General features: G+C 51.0%; 7 protein-coding genes across 7 annotated transcripts; 3 read left to right on the top strand and 4 right to left on the bottom strand.

Moving 5' to 3' along the window:
- Positions 1–2585: 2585 nt before the first annotated feature.
- A1O5_06512 (beta-lactamase) lies at positions 2586–3920 on the bottom strand (the record flags this gene model as incomplete). The annotated part of the gene is made up of 5 exons (XM_007747106.1): positions 2586–2630; positions 2716–3303; positions 3394–3498; positions 3551–3780; positions 3830–3920. The coding sequence occupies 5 exons, from the start codon at positions 3918–3920 to the stop codon at positions 2586–2588; spliced, it is 1059 nt and encodes a 352-aa protein (XP_007745296.1).
- An 836-nt stretch (positions 3921–4756) lies between these two features.
- Positions 4757–5191, top strand: A1O5_06511 (uncharacterized protein; the record flags this gene model as incomplete). Its single annotated transcript, XM_007747105.1, has 1 exon — positions 4757–5191. The coding sequence occupies one exon, from the start codon at positions 4757–4759 to the stop codon at positions 5189–5191; it is 435 nt and encodes a 144-aa protein (XP_007745295.1).
- A 79-nt stretch (positions 5192–5270) lies between these two features.
- Positions 5271–7180, bottom strand: A1O5_06510 (uncharacterized protein; the record flags this gene model as incomplete). The annotated part of the gene is made up of 6 exons (XM_007747104.1): positions 5271–5293; positions 5359–6185; positions 6245–6336; positions 6409–6495; positions 6551–7092; positions 7147–7180. 6 exons carry the CDS (start codon positions 7178–7180, stop codon positions 5271–5273), a joined length of 1605 nt encoding a protein of 534 aa, XP_007745294.1.
- Positions 7181–8029: 849 nt separating this feature from the next.
- On the top strand, positions 8030–10106 carry A1O5_06509 (uncharacterized protein; the record flags this gene model as incomplete). Its single annotated transcript, XM_007747103.1, has 4 exons — positions 8030–8089; positions 8144–8362; positions 8431–8518; positions 8566–10106. The coding sequence occupies 4 exons, from the start codon at positions 8030–8032 to the stop codon at positions 10104–10106; spliced, it is 1908 nt and encodes a 635-aa protein (XP_007745293.1).
- Positions 10107–10287: 181 nt separating this feature from the next.
- On the bottom strand, positions 10288–11223 carry A1O5_06508 (uncharacterized protein; the record flags this gene model as incomplete). The annotated part of the gene is made up of 1 exon (XM_007747102.1): positions 10288–11223. One exon carries the CDS (start codon positions 11221–11223, stop codon positions 10288–10290), a length of 936 nt encoding a protein of 311 aa, XP_007745292.1.
- Positions 11224–11900: 677 nt separating this feature from the next.
- On the top strand, positions 11901–13857 carry A1O5_06507 (uncharacterized protein; the record flags this gene model as incomplete). The annotated part of the gene is made up of 4 exons (XM_007747101.1): positions 11901–12080; positions 12140–12367; positions 12418–12542; positions 12600–13857. 4 exons carry the CDS (start codon positions 11901–11903, stop codon positions 13855–13857), a joined length of 1791 nt encoding a protein of 596 aa, XP_007745291.1.
- Positions 13858–14042: 185 nt separating this feature from the next.
- On the bottom strand, positions 14043–15293 carry A1O5_06506 (uncharacterized protein; the record flags this gene model as incomplete). Its single annotated transcript, XM_007747100.1, has 1 exon — positions 14043–15293. One exon carries the CDS (start codon positions 15291–15293, stop codon positions 14043–14045), a length of 1251 nt encoding a protein of 416 aa, XP_007745290.1.
- Positions 15294–15535: the final 242 nt, after the last annotated feature.

Genomic DNA, 15535 nt, shown 5'->3' with positions numbered 1-15535 from the left:
CTCCACCGTCATTGGATACTTACGCCATGCTTTGAGGTCTCTGTTTGAGAATATAGAAACTTTACAAGACTATCTACGAGGGTGCGGTTTTAGGAACCATGGTTCAAAACCGAGCTCCTTATCCCGTGCGCGGCTACTTCTGTGACTCAAGTCTTAGCACAGCAAATAAACATACCCCTTTTTGTAGTATCAAACTTCTTTCTGTCTCAACGCCGCCGCCACCATTGTTCTATAGTGAAATTGACCAGCGTATATCATCTGGTGTTGGCGTGCAACACAGATCTCGATCGGTGTTACACTCCAAGAGCACTCCCATGATCAGTTCATCAGTTACGTATTCGGCAAGCACCCAGTCAATCTGTGGTGGCATCAGCTAGCAAGCTCAGCCTGCGTGGAGACCGGCGAGACAGCAAACTTGAGATGGCCATCCGAGATACGAAATTCCTGTCAGCTGCTTTGAAGTGCTTCAATCCAATGATGGACAGACAACTTGCCTGAATCTTTAACCTTCTACTCTCGTGTACCCGTAATCTAGAGCCGGTCTACGGCTTCCTGTATCAATGCATCAGGCTTTGCATGATTGTCAAGCTCGATGTGCTCCATCTATGAAGGATTCTTTTGTCCACTCAGGAAGCCGCCTTAAAATCTGCTCAGCTTGGCGATCGCTGTTTGAATCCGGCATGGAGATCGATTCTGAGGAAGATGGCAGAGTCTTTTGGCGACAGCTGGCACCATCCCGATCTTTTTGGGATGATAATGAGATCGCTATCCCGTACAGATTCTCTCTTCCAATTGCTAGACAGGAAAGTACATTTTCCCGATAAGTATCACGAGCCCAGGTGCAGATGTGATCTATGACGAGGCCCAGTTGCAGCGCTCTATCCTCCGAAATCAAGGAGCTATGCCACAAGTCGATCACTTGCTATTTTTGCGTCAGCACCCATTAAGCAAACATTTGGAGATACCGCATGACCAACCGTTTTCGTTTTACTAAGCACTGCAGCACACAGTTGCCATTCCTCACCTCGAGAACAGAAGAACCAGACCAGGCGCTGAAAGTCGACATCACTCTCTTTTTGGAGACGTTGTTGAAATATCAAACAAGTCCGCAATGAGAAAGCACTTTGATGGAAAGTTAACCCAAGTCCAATCACTCAGTCTGGTCTCTGCTTCTTCAGTCCCTCTCTCTCCAGATCCTTCAAGTCTTCATGGTAGATCATTCGCTCAATTGCTTGCGAAAAGAGTGGCACTCGGCCGTCTTCATTGCTGGATTGTTATCAGCAACTCCGTTCACTTGACTGGTCAGAATGATTCGTACATATCCCACGGCGATCGGGTGGATTTGTCGCATTGGCAAACGCGTTCTGTTGTACACAGAATGGGAGTGGTTTGCCACAGTGGCGATCTTGTGACCCTGTCAACACCTGTCTTGCTGAGTTCTCTTTCCCTTGTGGCTCGTCGAGTCTGCTTCTGGTTGGGTCTGCTTTCTCTCTGTGGTGGCGCAAGGCGTAAAAACTTCGGCAATATAGGTGGGAAAGTGTTTTCAATCGATCTGGGTAGCTATCTTGCCGAAGCAACTGGAAGTCTGAGCTCGCTGTGCATGAGACACACCTCCAACTCAAAGGCGCACGAGTGAGCAGAGGAACAATCCGGATGGGTTGCGCCCGTGAAGTCCGCCTATCTCCTATACCCTCTTAAACTATTCGTTACAGTCCCGTTGCATCGTTCTCTGAGTCGCAGGAAGTTGACATCCGTCTCGGAACATGATATCTGAAGCGTCGCTCTGGGAAAGCTGGCACTCTTCGAACGACTCGGGTACTTCGTGGTGCGAGTGCGGCAATATCCGAGATATCGCGAATGCTTCGGACAAAGATGTCCATCATGGCTGAGAGACCATGCTGTGCGGTGGACTCGCAGACTTGGTTAGGTGATGGGGAGTGAAAGAAACGGTTCGTGATGGCGGATGAGGAGGTCGAAGCAGAGGAAAAGGAAGAGAGACGAGAGCACAAAACGCATGTGCCACTGGGATGTGCAGGAATCAGCATGATGCAAACTTGGGAGTGCCGCAGGAAAGTCCCTGATTGGACTCACCCGACACCCGCGATTTCACGTTCAACTGCACAGAGAGTTCTGTGTCTTCGCCCTAGCATTCTAGACGTGCTATAAGGTATCTACGTAATGCGCTACTCGCACAACTGCCTACTTGGGCCATAAAATGTATGCTTCCATAGGGTGCGTTCTACGCCCTTATAGGGGCTTGGGATCCCTAGAAGCCTTGGGAGACCTACAGTATCGGTGTCTCTAGATACTCATAAAGCTCTAGGAGTACCTAGAGTATACATATTTAGTGCTACTCACTATACCCGAGAGAATCTATCAAGGCCAAGCAAGGCTTAGATACCTAGAGGAGCCGAAAGCTTTCTATTAATAACTAGGCAGCCTCGTAGAAAGTATCCTGTCCGGAGATCCTATTTAACAGTCCAAGTTTCCGACAAAGTTTATGGTGACGACGCAAACCTGGCGTATACCTCCTTCCGAAAAGCCAGTGCCAGGTCGAGAGATATCGGGTCCCCAGGAGGGACAAGTTAGCTGGCATACATGCCGCAAAGGCCAGATTGAGGGTCAATCCACTAAAGCAAAGGTCAGCGTGCACTTCAGCGACACCATCCCTCCTGAGAGCGTGTTCTTCAAGTCGGACAGCACTCTCGAACCTACCCAGTATAGATTGGGCAGACCGCTCCAGCTCATGGTGCCCTTCTTACACACACCGTCGACGTTTTCCAAGTTCAAGATTCCACCCAAACCAAAATTCCATGCGTCGCTTTCCACACCTGCTCGGCACATCGGCCCGCCAAGTGGATGGTCGAGAAAGCTGTTGAGGTATCGTCTATCTCTCAGCTGAGGCTCAAACATGGAACGGACAGTCTCTGGCTTGAGCAGTGCTCCATCGTTTTTGAGCAGGGCGACTAGAATTTTGATATAGTCGTTCGGGCTGATGCACATGCCCCCTCCGCCTCGATCATCCTTGCTGTCTTTCAACGGATGTGGCGGGGTTGGCTCAAGTTCGCCGCTGGCGCTGCGCACAGATGCACCGCAAAGCCGCTGTTGAATGTCTGGACGACTACCGAGATGCATGGTCGTCGAGTCCATTCCAAGAGGGTCCCAGATGTTCTGCTTCATGTATTCGCCTAGCCGTAGACCACCATTAATCCGCTCGATCATAACCCCAACCCAGTCGAGGGAGACGCCGCATTCCCAGCCTTCGCCGGGTTCGAACAGAAGGGGCTGGAAACATTGTGCTGTCTGTGCAGAGTACCATAAATCAACCTAGGGCGACTTTAAAGCACGGGGGCGTGAGGGTGAGAAAATGTGTCAAGGGAGGAATGACTATACCACTCCTTCCCCACGGGGTTGAGAGTTTTCCTTGTCCCAGCTTCTCCATCTCATCAAAGCTGGGGACATGAAATCATATCCCATTCCACTCGAGTGCGTAAGTAGCTGACGCAAGGTAAGTCGTTTGGCCGCTGCTTTCAACTGCGGCGAACCAGACAGAGTCAAACCCAGCCAGAACACTAGGGGAGGCATATTCGGGCAGAATGGTCGAAAGTTGATGCTCGTCGTCTAGAGAAAGGAGACCTTTTTCGACGCACTGTAACGCGGCCACCGTGGTCACGAGTTTCGTACATGAAGCCACCCAGAAAGTTGTGTCTGCTCTGATGGGCTTGGCGAGGCTCTCATCAACCGACGTGAAACCTTGAGCATTGAGATAGACAATGTTCCCTAACCCTGGTTGAACGAGATGATCTTGAGCCCACGCACTGCGACATACCTATCCGGTTCGCAGCAATAAGGACAGCACCAGGGATTCTGCGACCTGGTCCGGGGTTGGCCGCAACTCCGAAGTCCTTGTCGAAGGTCATGGTGCTCTTTTTCGTTCCCACTTGACTCTACGCTTTTGGTGGATTCAACGCAGTGGAAGAAGTGAAGATTACCGTCCAGAATGAAGCTCGAGAGGAAAACGGTTTCCCATGTGGCTGATGATACGTGGTCTCTGTCTTGCTGAAACTGCTGATATAAAATCGAAACATGAGCAACCATAATCTTCGTTCCAGAAACGGTGGGGGGGCGGCATTTGTTTCACATCGTGCAAGTCTTCCTCGAACGGCCAGTGAGCTTTCATACCATCCCATTGGAAGATTGAGGCATGAGCGTCCATCACCTAGCTCACCTAGCTCTTTTCCGTACCCGCCGGATGACTTTGACACCGGTCGTTGGCTCGGACGTCAATTTCGGCGGTAGAGAAATGTGGGCAAATATCTGAATGTCTGACAAGAAATGTGTTCCCCCACCTCGGAACACCATACTGGGATGGCCCAAAGAGGGTCCTGGACCCCCATGCAAGCCCCATGTTGCTCGGTCCCCCATTGCGGACCCACTGCAGTTCCAATCTGAGGGCTGTAATACTACGTGTCTCTCTCGTCGAGCATGGAGCTACGAGTAGAGTTTTCTAATACCCCATGACAGACCCAGAGGCGTCTATAGGCTCCGCTTCCTTTTCCCTTTGAAAGAGTACGTTGCTGTTTGGGTCTCGCATAGAGATTCAGAGACAGCCATAGTATTAGACTGTGGCTCTCTCTTTCAAGCTTTATCAACAATCGGCGAGCAACATTCGCCGTTTCCTTTCCCAGCTCTGCCGATAGAGAACATCATCAGTGAACCGCTTCTCTCCGGGAGTTTTTAAAAGATGGACACGTTCATGGCCTTTGGTTCTGTTGAGCGCTTCGTTGCCAAAAACGAGATCGAAGCACTGTTCCATCGCTATGCTGTCCTCGCAACCGAAGAACCCGACATCGAGAAAATGGCGACCGTTTTCGAAGAAGGTGGCGTCTTTCGTCTACCGAACGGCGTCATCGTGAAGCCGCGAAATCTGCTAGAAGTTGTCCGGGGTAATAATCCCAAGTTCATACGCCACCATGTCACCAGTATCGATATTCAGTTTGTCTCACCTACCGAAGCACACACTCGTTCCTACTTCTTGGTCACTACCGATGTTTCCAGTGTCGATCACTGGGGTCAATGGAGGGACGTGGTTAGAAAGGGTTCGAATGGCCAATGGCTGATAGCGGATAGGTCTGTTGTCGTCGAGGGTGGTGATCAAAAGGGCTGGTTTAGAACCACATATGCCGAATGAGGAAGGTCATTGAATCAAATTTGAAACCACAGCTCTCATGCTTCTGGCGCAATTCCAATCATCTTCCAACTTGGCTAGTTCAAAGCCGAACATTTGCAGCAGCTTCCGTGTTGTAAGCAGAAAATGGCTGGGTCGCGATGATTCCTGTTTTGCCGCGGACTCATCACACATGTGACTCCATGCAACCAAGGCACCGTAGAAGAGCACGAGAGGATACCACATAGGCCGGCAAGGACGTTGTATTTCACGAGCAGTGCCTGAGCGCCTGGCGGAGTCAGACTCTACACTTTCCAGGAGTTCCATGACAACATCGAGTGTTGATTGAGGGAATCGCAACCCCAACGTATGCGGGACACGAGGTTGCTGAGGCCTCGCAAGAAGTTCGCCATTCTCCTCTGGCGTGTAACCGGCAAGTGACGGAAGATTGTAGACACCCGGCCCGGCCACGAGAAGAAGTCGAGCAAAGTGGAACAGCGGTAAAAGGGACGATGCATCCACCCAGCCATCATTCGATAGCCGAGCATCCCGGGCACTGAACGAAGTTTGCCATACTTCCAGGGCGCACATTAATCTGGCTCGGACACGGTGAAACTCGTGATCTGCGGCCAAAGGAAGATATTGGCTATAATCAGCCGCTGTCGATTCAATCTGAGAGATCAGTGGCGGTGGTATGATATTTTCAAGCCCAGCTTGGCTCTGATGGCTCTTCTGCTTGCTCGCCTCACGAATTGACATGCAGCAAGCAGTGAGGGGCCCTATCGCACAAAAAAGGACATTGATATCGGAAATTATGTCGAAGAGGATGAGAAGGTAGTCGCGATTAGGAAGTTCAGGAGGCAAGAGGCGTCCATCCACGACTAGGGAGTCGCACAGTCCCCGGAAGTCGTACTCAGCTTGAGAACCAACACAGACCGACCAGGTGGTCTCAACTGTCGAGGGTGTTTGCAGATGTGTCGATCTCAGCGTGTCGACGATGAAGCAAAATTTCTTCAAGCTATTGAGTTTCATATTCATGAGCGATTGGAAGTATCAAGTGCTCCTTGCAAGACTTACTTGGATGCGTCGGGCTCGACCGGGCTCTGCAAAACTCGGTTTGCCGTTCGATTCGACTTGGGATTCGTGAGAAAGCCAGCACGGTATAGAGTCTACACCAGACACATTACCAGGGGTCGAATGAACAGAGTAGAACAGTAGATCAACAGGCGATGCGTACTCACCGATTGCGACACGCCATTGACGATTTCTGTATGGCACCAGATGCGACCGTTTGATTGCATCATACCAAAAGCAACGATGAGATATCCCTGAGCGAGTCAGACCTCCATAGCAAAGCGGAATGATTTCACCAAGCAATCTCACTGCAGTGTGCCACGCGACCATCCTCCCGAGCCTGTTGTCGACCTCTACGGTTCCTATCATCAAAGCTGTGCTGGCACGCCAGAGTTTCTCGATTATAGACTCATGTTGTGGGTCTCTCGACACAGAAGCTCCTAAAAGTGCCTGAGGTAGTAAAAGATAGGGCGGGGTTTCTCTGCAATCCAATGTCATACAGGAGATCTCGGCCAGAAACGGTACCGAAGTGAGGAATCTTGTCTGGAATTCGTCTCGAAGAGTCTGCAAAACTTCCAGCGAAGGCAAATCTTTTAGTTCTTCAAACAACGCCAGCGGATATGTCACCTCAACACCGCCCTGTGCCTCGTGCAAGGTTCGATTTCGTCCGGGTAAGGCCGTTCTTTCCCTCGAGTCTTCTGGACCTGCAGGTCTACCGAAGAACGTGCAGCAGCCAGGCTCGGTACAGTAAGGGCTGGCATAGATGAGAGACTGTTTGAAAAAGTCCAGAAAGGAAGACTCTGGCCGCGCCAATGCTAGGGCCGAATCTCTGTGGCGCGGAAGGTAGTCTTCTTTAAATTTATTAGCATGTCACGACGACATCTGATGTCGACGCCTTCATGTACCTGCTAGTGGATTTTCCAGCTGCGGTTGGTCCATCACTTCGTCGACAGCACAAGTTCTGAGCCAAACTGGTGTCCATGCGACTGTCAGTGGCGAGATTTATCAATTAAAGAAATTTCATTACGAAGCCCTTGGAATCGTTTTGCGAAAGCAATACAACGACCGACCGTAAATTATGGGTTGAAAGATATATGTGGTGAATGAGAGACAAAGTTTTCCCTGAAATAATGATTTTTGTCTGACATCGAACTTTTTATCTGTCATGTGGCTGCTCTGCCGACAAATGTCCAAGCTTAACACCACCAAGAATATTCCTCAACACCATTGTTTCACCTACAATTCCAGATATCAACTCCCATACCCTCCCTCTGAAATGCTCAGCCAGGCAATGTTCCGGACCTTACCCGACATAATCACTTGGCTAGGGCAGACTATTCGCCCAGTACCTTGGCGATGAGCTCGACGCGCTTTGCTTGCTCCTGCTGTGGGCGAGGATTCTCACGGCGCGAACATCTCGACAGGCACCGTCTCACTCGTCAGTATCCCTAACATACCCATGAAGAGGAATTTCTGGCTGATGGCTTTGGGTCAGATACCAACGAGAAGCCATTCACTTGCCCACGCTGCAGCAAGAGCTATGCGCGTAGTGATGTCTATCAAAAACACCTCCGGACCCATGATCCCAAGTGGGCCGCGCCAGCCTCCAAACGCCAGAATACTCACATGGCATGTGATATGTGCCGTGATCGGAAAGTCAAATGTCACCCGTTCGAGCGACCATGTCCCCGCTGCAGAGCTGCTGGTTTAGGTTGCACTTTTCGCGGAAGACGGGACTATGCTTTCAATCCTTCGCCCGGACAGCCAGTCCAGGAAGACATATCGTCAATGGGACACGGTGCTGACGGTATTGGTGTTGAGTATGATGGGAGTGCTCATGGATCGTTGGTAAACTTCTCGCTCCGACGGCCTCAATGATTCCATGGTTAACATTAGTGCCAGACTTCAGTACATGAGACACAAGCGCCTGTTGATAACATCCTTGTCTCTCACCCAGAAGCCACTCAAGAGAATGGCTTCCTGCTGCTCACTGACAATCAGGATCTTGCTTTCAATGACATGTTCATGGCTGCTGACCCATACTTGAGCATCTTCGAAGATATACCTCTTCGATCCCTGATGTCCCCGACGCAGGACAATTTTTTCGAAGATCTGGTGACGGTGTGAAATCTCTCCAAACCATCGTCCCGTGGCTGGTAGCACCGTGCATCGGTCTGACACGCAGGCAGGTACCCGGGCTTAATCCTCTGGACTTCGTCAGCAACCCTTGCCCGGATCCCTTCGATGCTTCGTTTGACATGGTCGAACCTGTCGAAGGTCAGTGAATTAAGATAGTACCTAGTGACCCAGACTGACCTTCTCAGATCATGTATCGAACCAAGCGCAGAGGCAACAGCAGCGACTGGCGACTGCTTACAACAAGCTCAACGAGTACTCTACGTGGCCATATCCCTCTAGGGCAGCATCGCCCAGGTCTGCGGCTACTCATGCCCAGTTTCTGGAGGAACTGGGCAACCTTGCGCCACTGGCAGACGACTCCCTCATTATGGACATCTTCATTGGCCTCTTCCAGACTTATATTACACCCACCTTTCCCTGCTTCCGAGGTTTCCGCATTGACAGCTCCACGCGCGAGGAAGTATCTCTAGCGATGGCAGCTGCAGGAGGATTGTACTGCCCTGCGCCGAAGTCTGAATTGATAGCCAAATGGATGCACCACTTCTCTCGTCGTAAACTCCTGACCGCCTTTTACGGGAACCATTTCTTGGGGCAAACACAAACCGTGGACGTTTTGAAGGCCTGGATCCTCACGGAAATTTTTGCTTTTCTCTCCGGGGATAAGAGGAGCGTGAGCTTGCTGGACACTTATCATGCCCACCTGATTCAAGCTGTTCGGGCATGCAGCAGCAGAGACACCGAGTCAGATGCCGATGGAAATTCATTGCGACAGGTCCTCCATGCAGTCAATCTTCTGGAATGCTATCGAGTCGTTCTCCTTCAGCGAGCGTCGATGCTCTACCCTTTCTCCGTGCTACCTGGTCTGTCAACATTCGACATGATTTCTGCTCGTGACCGTACTCCTTCGGGTCCGGACTCGATGTTGTCCATACTACGCTCTCTAGCTTCTCCAAGCGGTGTCCCTAAGCTTATCGATTGTCAGGCAGACAGCATTCAAACCCTGTGCGCCTTGTCCCTCCTATTGTCTCATAGCCGTCGACTTCCCTCATCACTGTCCAAGTATCTCCAAGGCTCAAACAATAATCCCCACGGAGCTTTAGGAGCGTGGCGGCAAGAGTTTCTGGAAGTCGCATTTCAGAGATGGCTTTCTTTCCATACGACCGAACCATCGCCAGGGACGATGATGTTGTTTCATACGATGCACATCAGTATGTTCTCAAGTTTTGCAAACCTTGAAGGTTCAGCACGGGACAGTCTCACTCGGCCCAACGCCACATCCCGCCAGCCATCAACCTGTCTTCCAGCCAACAGTGCTATCCCCGTCAACCTCAGTGCCCCCCAAGGGCAGCAACCACGTTTGCCAAAAAATGGCTGCTTTACCTCAGACCTGGACCAGGAGAAGGCCATTTGGCATGCTCACAGAATTCTGAAAATAGCGAAAAGCATGAGCGCGAGGTTGCCATCGCACACTGGCAAGCGTGTGCATTTATTGAGAGAGGCTGCAGCAGCGGTTGATGGGGAGCCAACACATTACAGCCATGCTGTATACTATGCTTCGATGGTACTATGGTATTCGGGTCACTCGGACACTAGATCTTTGTATGAAGAGGCTACTGCCATTTCTCTGGGCATCGACCTCCTTGGTTCCTCGTCCTCACCAGTTGCGGCAGTGTTCAAGAAGACTCTGCGAGCACTTATATCACAATCCGAACGTGGGAACGGCTGATTATCATTCTTTCTCAAGCCTCGGGGCATCTAGGGCCTCGTGTCTCGAATCTCGATGATGACAATTCCGGAAACACCTCTAGCAATGTGTAACAGCATCAGAAACGTTCTCTGGCCATCAGTCGAGATTTCTTCACTCATCAAGCACCGCACGACTCTATAGTGAAATACAGAGAAACCTTTCAACTCGATGTGCTTTTCCCTTTCTCGACCATCATGCTCGCCAATTGGGCCGGACTGGTTGCTGGCCTACCAAGCAGCCACTCCAACACACCTGGATTACCAACGATGCCTCTGCTGTTGTAGTAGAGCAACAAACGCTCTGGAGCATCTCGCAGGCTCTGGTCAAGCACTCGATCAGGTCCAAAGAGAAGTTCACAATACTTCTGGACCGCTTGTTCGTACGGGACACGTTTGATCTCGAAAGTCTTTCCCAACACATCTCCAATCGATTGGACATATTGGGTGTACTTCATTGGCCACGTAGTCACAAGCTGGTATGTGGCAAAAAAGTGCCTTGACTGTTCCTGAATGATTTTCACCGAAGCCTCCGCGTGATCCCGGATACAGGAGAATGAGAATGCCACCTCCGGATCATGTGCAGCCATGAACACGGGCGCCTGGCAGTCCTTCTTGGCCAAAAGTCGACCGATCGCATTGTCAGCAAAATGGCTAGGCTGAAGGATGGTGTAGCAAAGTGAAGACTCGCACAAATACTCCTCAATCAATCGTTTCCGGTCATGGTTCAGTAACTTGCTGATTTCTGGATGTAGCACTGAACTGAGGATGAAGTGTGAGAACTTTGAGTTTGGCTTTGCCTTCTCTGCCATGGCCGCATCGATGACGTTGAACGCAAAATGTTGTTCCTGTGGTTGGAATGTCGGACTGACATAGTATATTGTGGTCGCCCCGTCGACAAGGCGAGCACAATCACCAGGCACATTCAGGTCGGCTTGGAGAACTTCAGCGCCGGGGTACTGCTTCTCCAGTTTCTCAAACGACTTTTGCGAATGCACGACAAGTCGAAGTCGGTATTTCTGAGGTTGTTCGTAGAGCGACGGGATAATCTGAGTGCATTGCTTGCCAGAAGCACAAGTCAGAACAAGAATCTCAGCCATTTCGATTTTATGCTCATGTCAAGGCTTTTTTACATCGACAACCAGATCATAGCATGTCTTATCCTCTGAAAGATCTCTGAAAACAAAATATCCTCCTTCTCTGGACTTAACCAGCGGCCATCACTACAGATTCCTATTCCCGGCTGCTCTCGGCCCCAAACCATAAGGCCAAACCATAAGACCTGAAGGAGCTCGAAGCCCGAGAGCCTCCTCGGCCTTGCCTCGTGGGGGCGCCACCTTCTCCCCAACTCCCCCGAGCAGAAGTCCTGGTTCGCTCGACCCTCTTCGTAGAAGCCCAAAGAAGGATGAACGGCCTGGAAGCCATTGGACGTCTATATTTTGCAGGAATGAGTCTGTGGACCGATACGAACTTCAGGTCCATTGTTCTCAACCCATCTGTGGAGCAAATATGTTTAGCAATTTATCCGACCCTGGACACCCCATGGGGTGGGACAGGTCGCCATAGGAGGACACCCAGAGAGGAGGTAGAGGACCCACCTGAGAACGATATCTTGATCTGTACCATTGTGTCCCGGCCGATGCCATGCATATAAGATGCTGCTGCTGATCCCCACAACCACCAGGTCTCAGGTTATGTCTGCCGTGATACTTGGATAGTCCCTACGGTCTGTTATCCTTGAGGAATCGTCACAGCGGAATATCTATATTTGTCTCAAATGTCTCCGAATCCAGACGTCAATGTCGCCGTCGTGGACGAGCTCGAAAAAGCGTCTTGCCAGCATGATGCCCAGAATGAGAAGGCTTCATACGACTTCGATGATATCCATCAAGCAGCGTTGGCAGACAATCCCGAAGGTGCCGAGAGGCCCAATTTGACGACTATTCTTTCGATCGTGGTAAGTCTGATGTGGAAGGGCAAAATACACAGCAAGGTCGAATGCTAACACTTGACCAGTTTATCGGAATGTCGACCGTCGCCCCATTGGGTTGTGGCTTCATTGTTGCCACATCGATCCTGCTCGGCATTGGCACTGATCTTGGGGATACCACGAATCTGGGCTGGGTTGTTTCTGGATGGTCGATTGCCTCCTCTGTGTCATTCTCGCTGGCGGGTTCTTTAAGTGACATTTTTGGCCGACGGAATGTGCTTCTTGCTGGACAGTCAATCTCACTGGTTGGATCTGTACGTATATGCTCAACTTCAGAAAAGATTGTGCTAATCCTGATTAACAGATTGTTGCTGCCACTGCCCACAGCCTTGGCGCCCTGATCGGAGGGTCCACGGTGCTAGGATTCTCCTGCGGGTTTGTTCTGGTAGCCTATGCGGCCGTGCCAGAGCTCTGCCCAAATAGGTGGCGGTGAGAAAACCGCCTCCTTTTACTCACGGATGCCAGCTCGGACTGACCTTTTAATAGTGCCGTCGGCATAGCCAGCATCGAAGGTTTCTTGACCATTCCTTGGGTTGCCCTCGCATTTCTGATTGGAAATCTGCTTTTCTTGCACGCGACCTGGCGATGGGTGTATTACATCTGCATCATATACTCGACGGTCTGTCTCACTGGCACTGCGGTCTTGTACTTTCCCCCATCCCGGCCCGTTGTTGACGCGGGGAAAACACGATGGCAACAATTCCTCGATCTCGATTTCGTGGGAATATTTTTGTATACATGTGGCCTCACTTCAGCTCTGCTCGGCTTGTCTTGGGGCGGCAATCCGGGACATGCTTGGAAATCTGCCTCGGTGGTCACTCCCATCGCGCTAGGAGGATCTCTTTTCATTGCGTCCTTTGTTTATGACTTTAGTGTTGTCCAGGGACCCGGCCACCATGCACTATTTCCACGGCATCTACTGACTAAAACTCGAGAGTTCACCGTGTCTCTCGTCGCCATCTTTGCCTCTGCCATGGTCTACTACACCATGTCTTCTTTCCTGCCTCAAGCGACGCAGTTCGTCTACACCCCCAAGCCTCTGGACATCGGTGTGATGCTTCTTCCCAACGGCTTGGGACAGTTTGTTGGAACGGCTCTCATGCCCATGTTTATCTCCAAGACTGGACGTCCCAAACTGTACCTCATCGGCGGCGTCTTTCTGCAGACTCTGTTCACGGGTCTTTACGCCTACGCCATTGGCAAACACAAAGCTGCATGGACGGCATTTCAGTTCTTTGGAGCCGGCCCTTTTGGGTTGATCGTTGTCACCACTGTGTTGAATGCAGGACTTCATGTTCGACCGTCAGAGCTTGGAATCGCCGTTGGCGTGCTGGGGACCTTTCGAAGTATGGGGGGCAGTGTGGGCAATGCGGTGTTTGGCAGTATTCTACGGTCCGTCTCCAATGAGGAACTCCCGAAACGAATCGTCGCAGCGGCTCTCAAGAATGGCTATAGTGGAGATCTGTCTACTTTGATCCCAGCTGCCATTGAGGCTGGGTTGGATGTTCCATTCGCCTTCGACAAAGTGCAAGGCATTACTCCCGCCATTGAGACTGCCACTTTGCTCGCCTTCCAAGAGGCTTACGCGCAGGCGTATCGCATGGTGTTTTACAGCACAATCCCTTTTGGCATTGTCGCTCTGATCGCGGCATTCTTTGTCAAAGACTCGACAGAGTATATGACCAACCACACACACGTGCATTTGACCAAGGATATGTTCAAACGCAGACGGGCAACTCCATAGGGTAAAGGGCTGAGTCTAGGTTTTATGGTGGAGGCCAGGGAAAGACTTGTCACAGAAACATTGAGGTGGGCAGTTCACAAGGTCAGAATTCCTGGTTGCCACTATCACCGGTTTTATAGGAACAAGCGTACTGTACCACCTGGACAGAATTCCAAGCTACTTTTTGATTGCATAATCATGGGCATTTACTTGACTTGTTGTGGAATGCACCTCCACAGTCGCAGGAGCTCCCTCCCATAATCATTGCCATTAGGCGTCCTCACCACGGTATGAACATGAAAACGACCAGGGGGGCCATTTGTCAACCACATGCCGCACTCATGATCAAACTCACAGAGCAGGACGGGATTGTGGATGCGGAAATGGAAGACATCATCCTCGCTGTATCCTCCCATCCACATGAACCAAGTGTCGTCCGTATGCCGTCTCACATCATCCATCTTTGCATTCAACGGTCCTTCTGGGAGGAAATCGATAGATCTCTCTACCAAGTCCCAGACTGCTTGTTGGGCTTGTTGCGAGAATTTGACAACTTTTCCTCCACGGTAGGGGACAATGGCATTATCTTGATATGCGCCCGCGAGGTTCCTTCCATCTGCGGGATGAGGAAATCCTTCGGGCATACCAGGATGCTCTAAGCGATCATAGACGACGACCTGACTCCTCTCTGCCGCGGACAGAGCCTCCATCACTCGACTGGCAAGTCGCATCTCCTGCGTAAACATTTCAGTGCCCTGATATGGACCTTGATCCACCTCGTTCGGTTCACAGCCACGAAACACGGGTGAGACAACCATCTGGGTGCCCAGAACAAAGACGCAGAAGGTCAAATGATGACCCCAGATCGACCACCCCCAGGGCCCGGTAGTCGAGGGCTCTACGAACAAGATGAAACTGTAGCTTCGCTCGTTCATCAGTTGAGATGCCCCAACGAGGCCTCCGAGGAAGGCATTGGTCCTCATCGCAGCCAGGACATCTTCGTAGCCCCTATCCGAGAGTGATGCTTGGACCAACCGCAGCGACGCCACCCAGACTTCTTCGTCGTGCTTTTCGAATCGGACGCCGTGTCTGTGAAAACTGAACTCAGGGTTCATCCAGCACCGCCACTCGTCGGCGTCGACCGGATAGCGCAGTTTCTGAGAAAGGTGAAATCGGTCAGCTTCTTTGACCAGGGAGCGAGCTGCTTCGACCATCTTGTCGACAGGTGCACCCTGTGCTCGAATAGAATAGAGATCAGGCTGTATCTGACCGTCGGCAGTGATGCCCCGGTATGGTTCGTTGTACAGTTTTTGCCAGCCTTCCCATAGCTCGCGGATGAACTCTTTACCCAGGCCGAATTCCACCCAAGAATCAACATCATATTTGGAAAGGTCGACGTCGCCGAGCCTAGGGTGACCGCCCCGATGTATGTGATTCCTGAAAGAGTCTCTGGTCATGGTTGCCGATGGTGGTTTTGTCTTGGGAAAAGAGCGTTACAAGCAAGTTGAGGTATTGTTGCTTTGACTCCGGGTTCGGAGATTGAAACCACTCCTACTACTCAATGTGAAGGAAAGTCTTTTGTGTCTTTGCTTCTTTTCGGTTTCTACCAACATATCTTAGAAAACCAGTCACAGAGGGGTTTGACTTTGCCAAAGGCAGACAGGTCGCGTTTTGGCGTCTCATTGCGGTCTGTCTGTAC

Source organism: Cladophialophora psammophila, assembly GCF_000585535.1.
Source record: "Cladophialophora psammophila CBS 110553 chromosome Unknown aczJe-supercont1.9, whole genome shotgun sequence".
NCBI lineage: Eukaryota > Fungi > Ascomycota > Eurotiomycetes > Chaetothyriales > Herpotrichiellaceae > Cladophialophora > Cladophialophora psammophila.
This window is presented reverse-complemented; position numbering and strand designations above follow the sequence as displayed.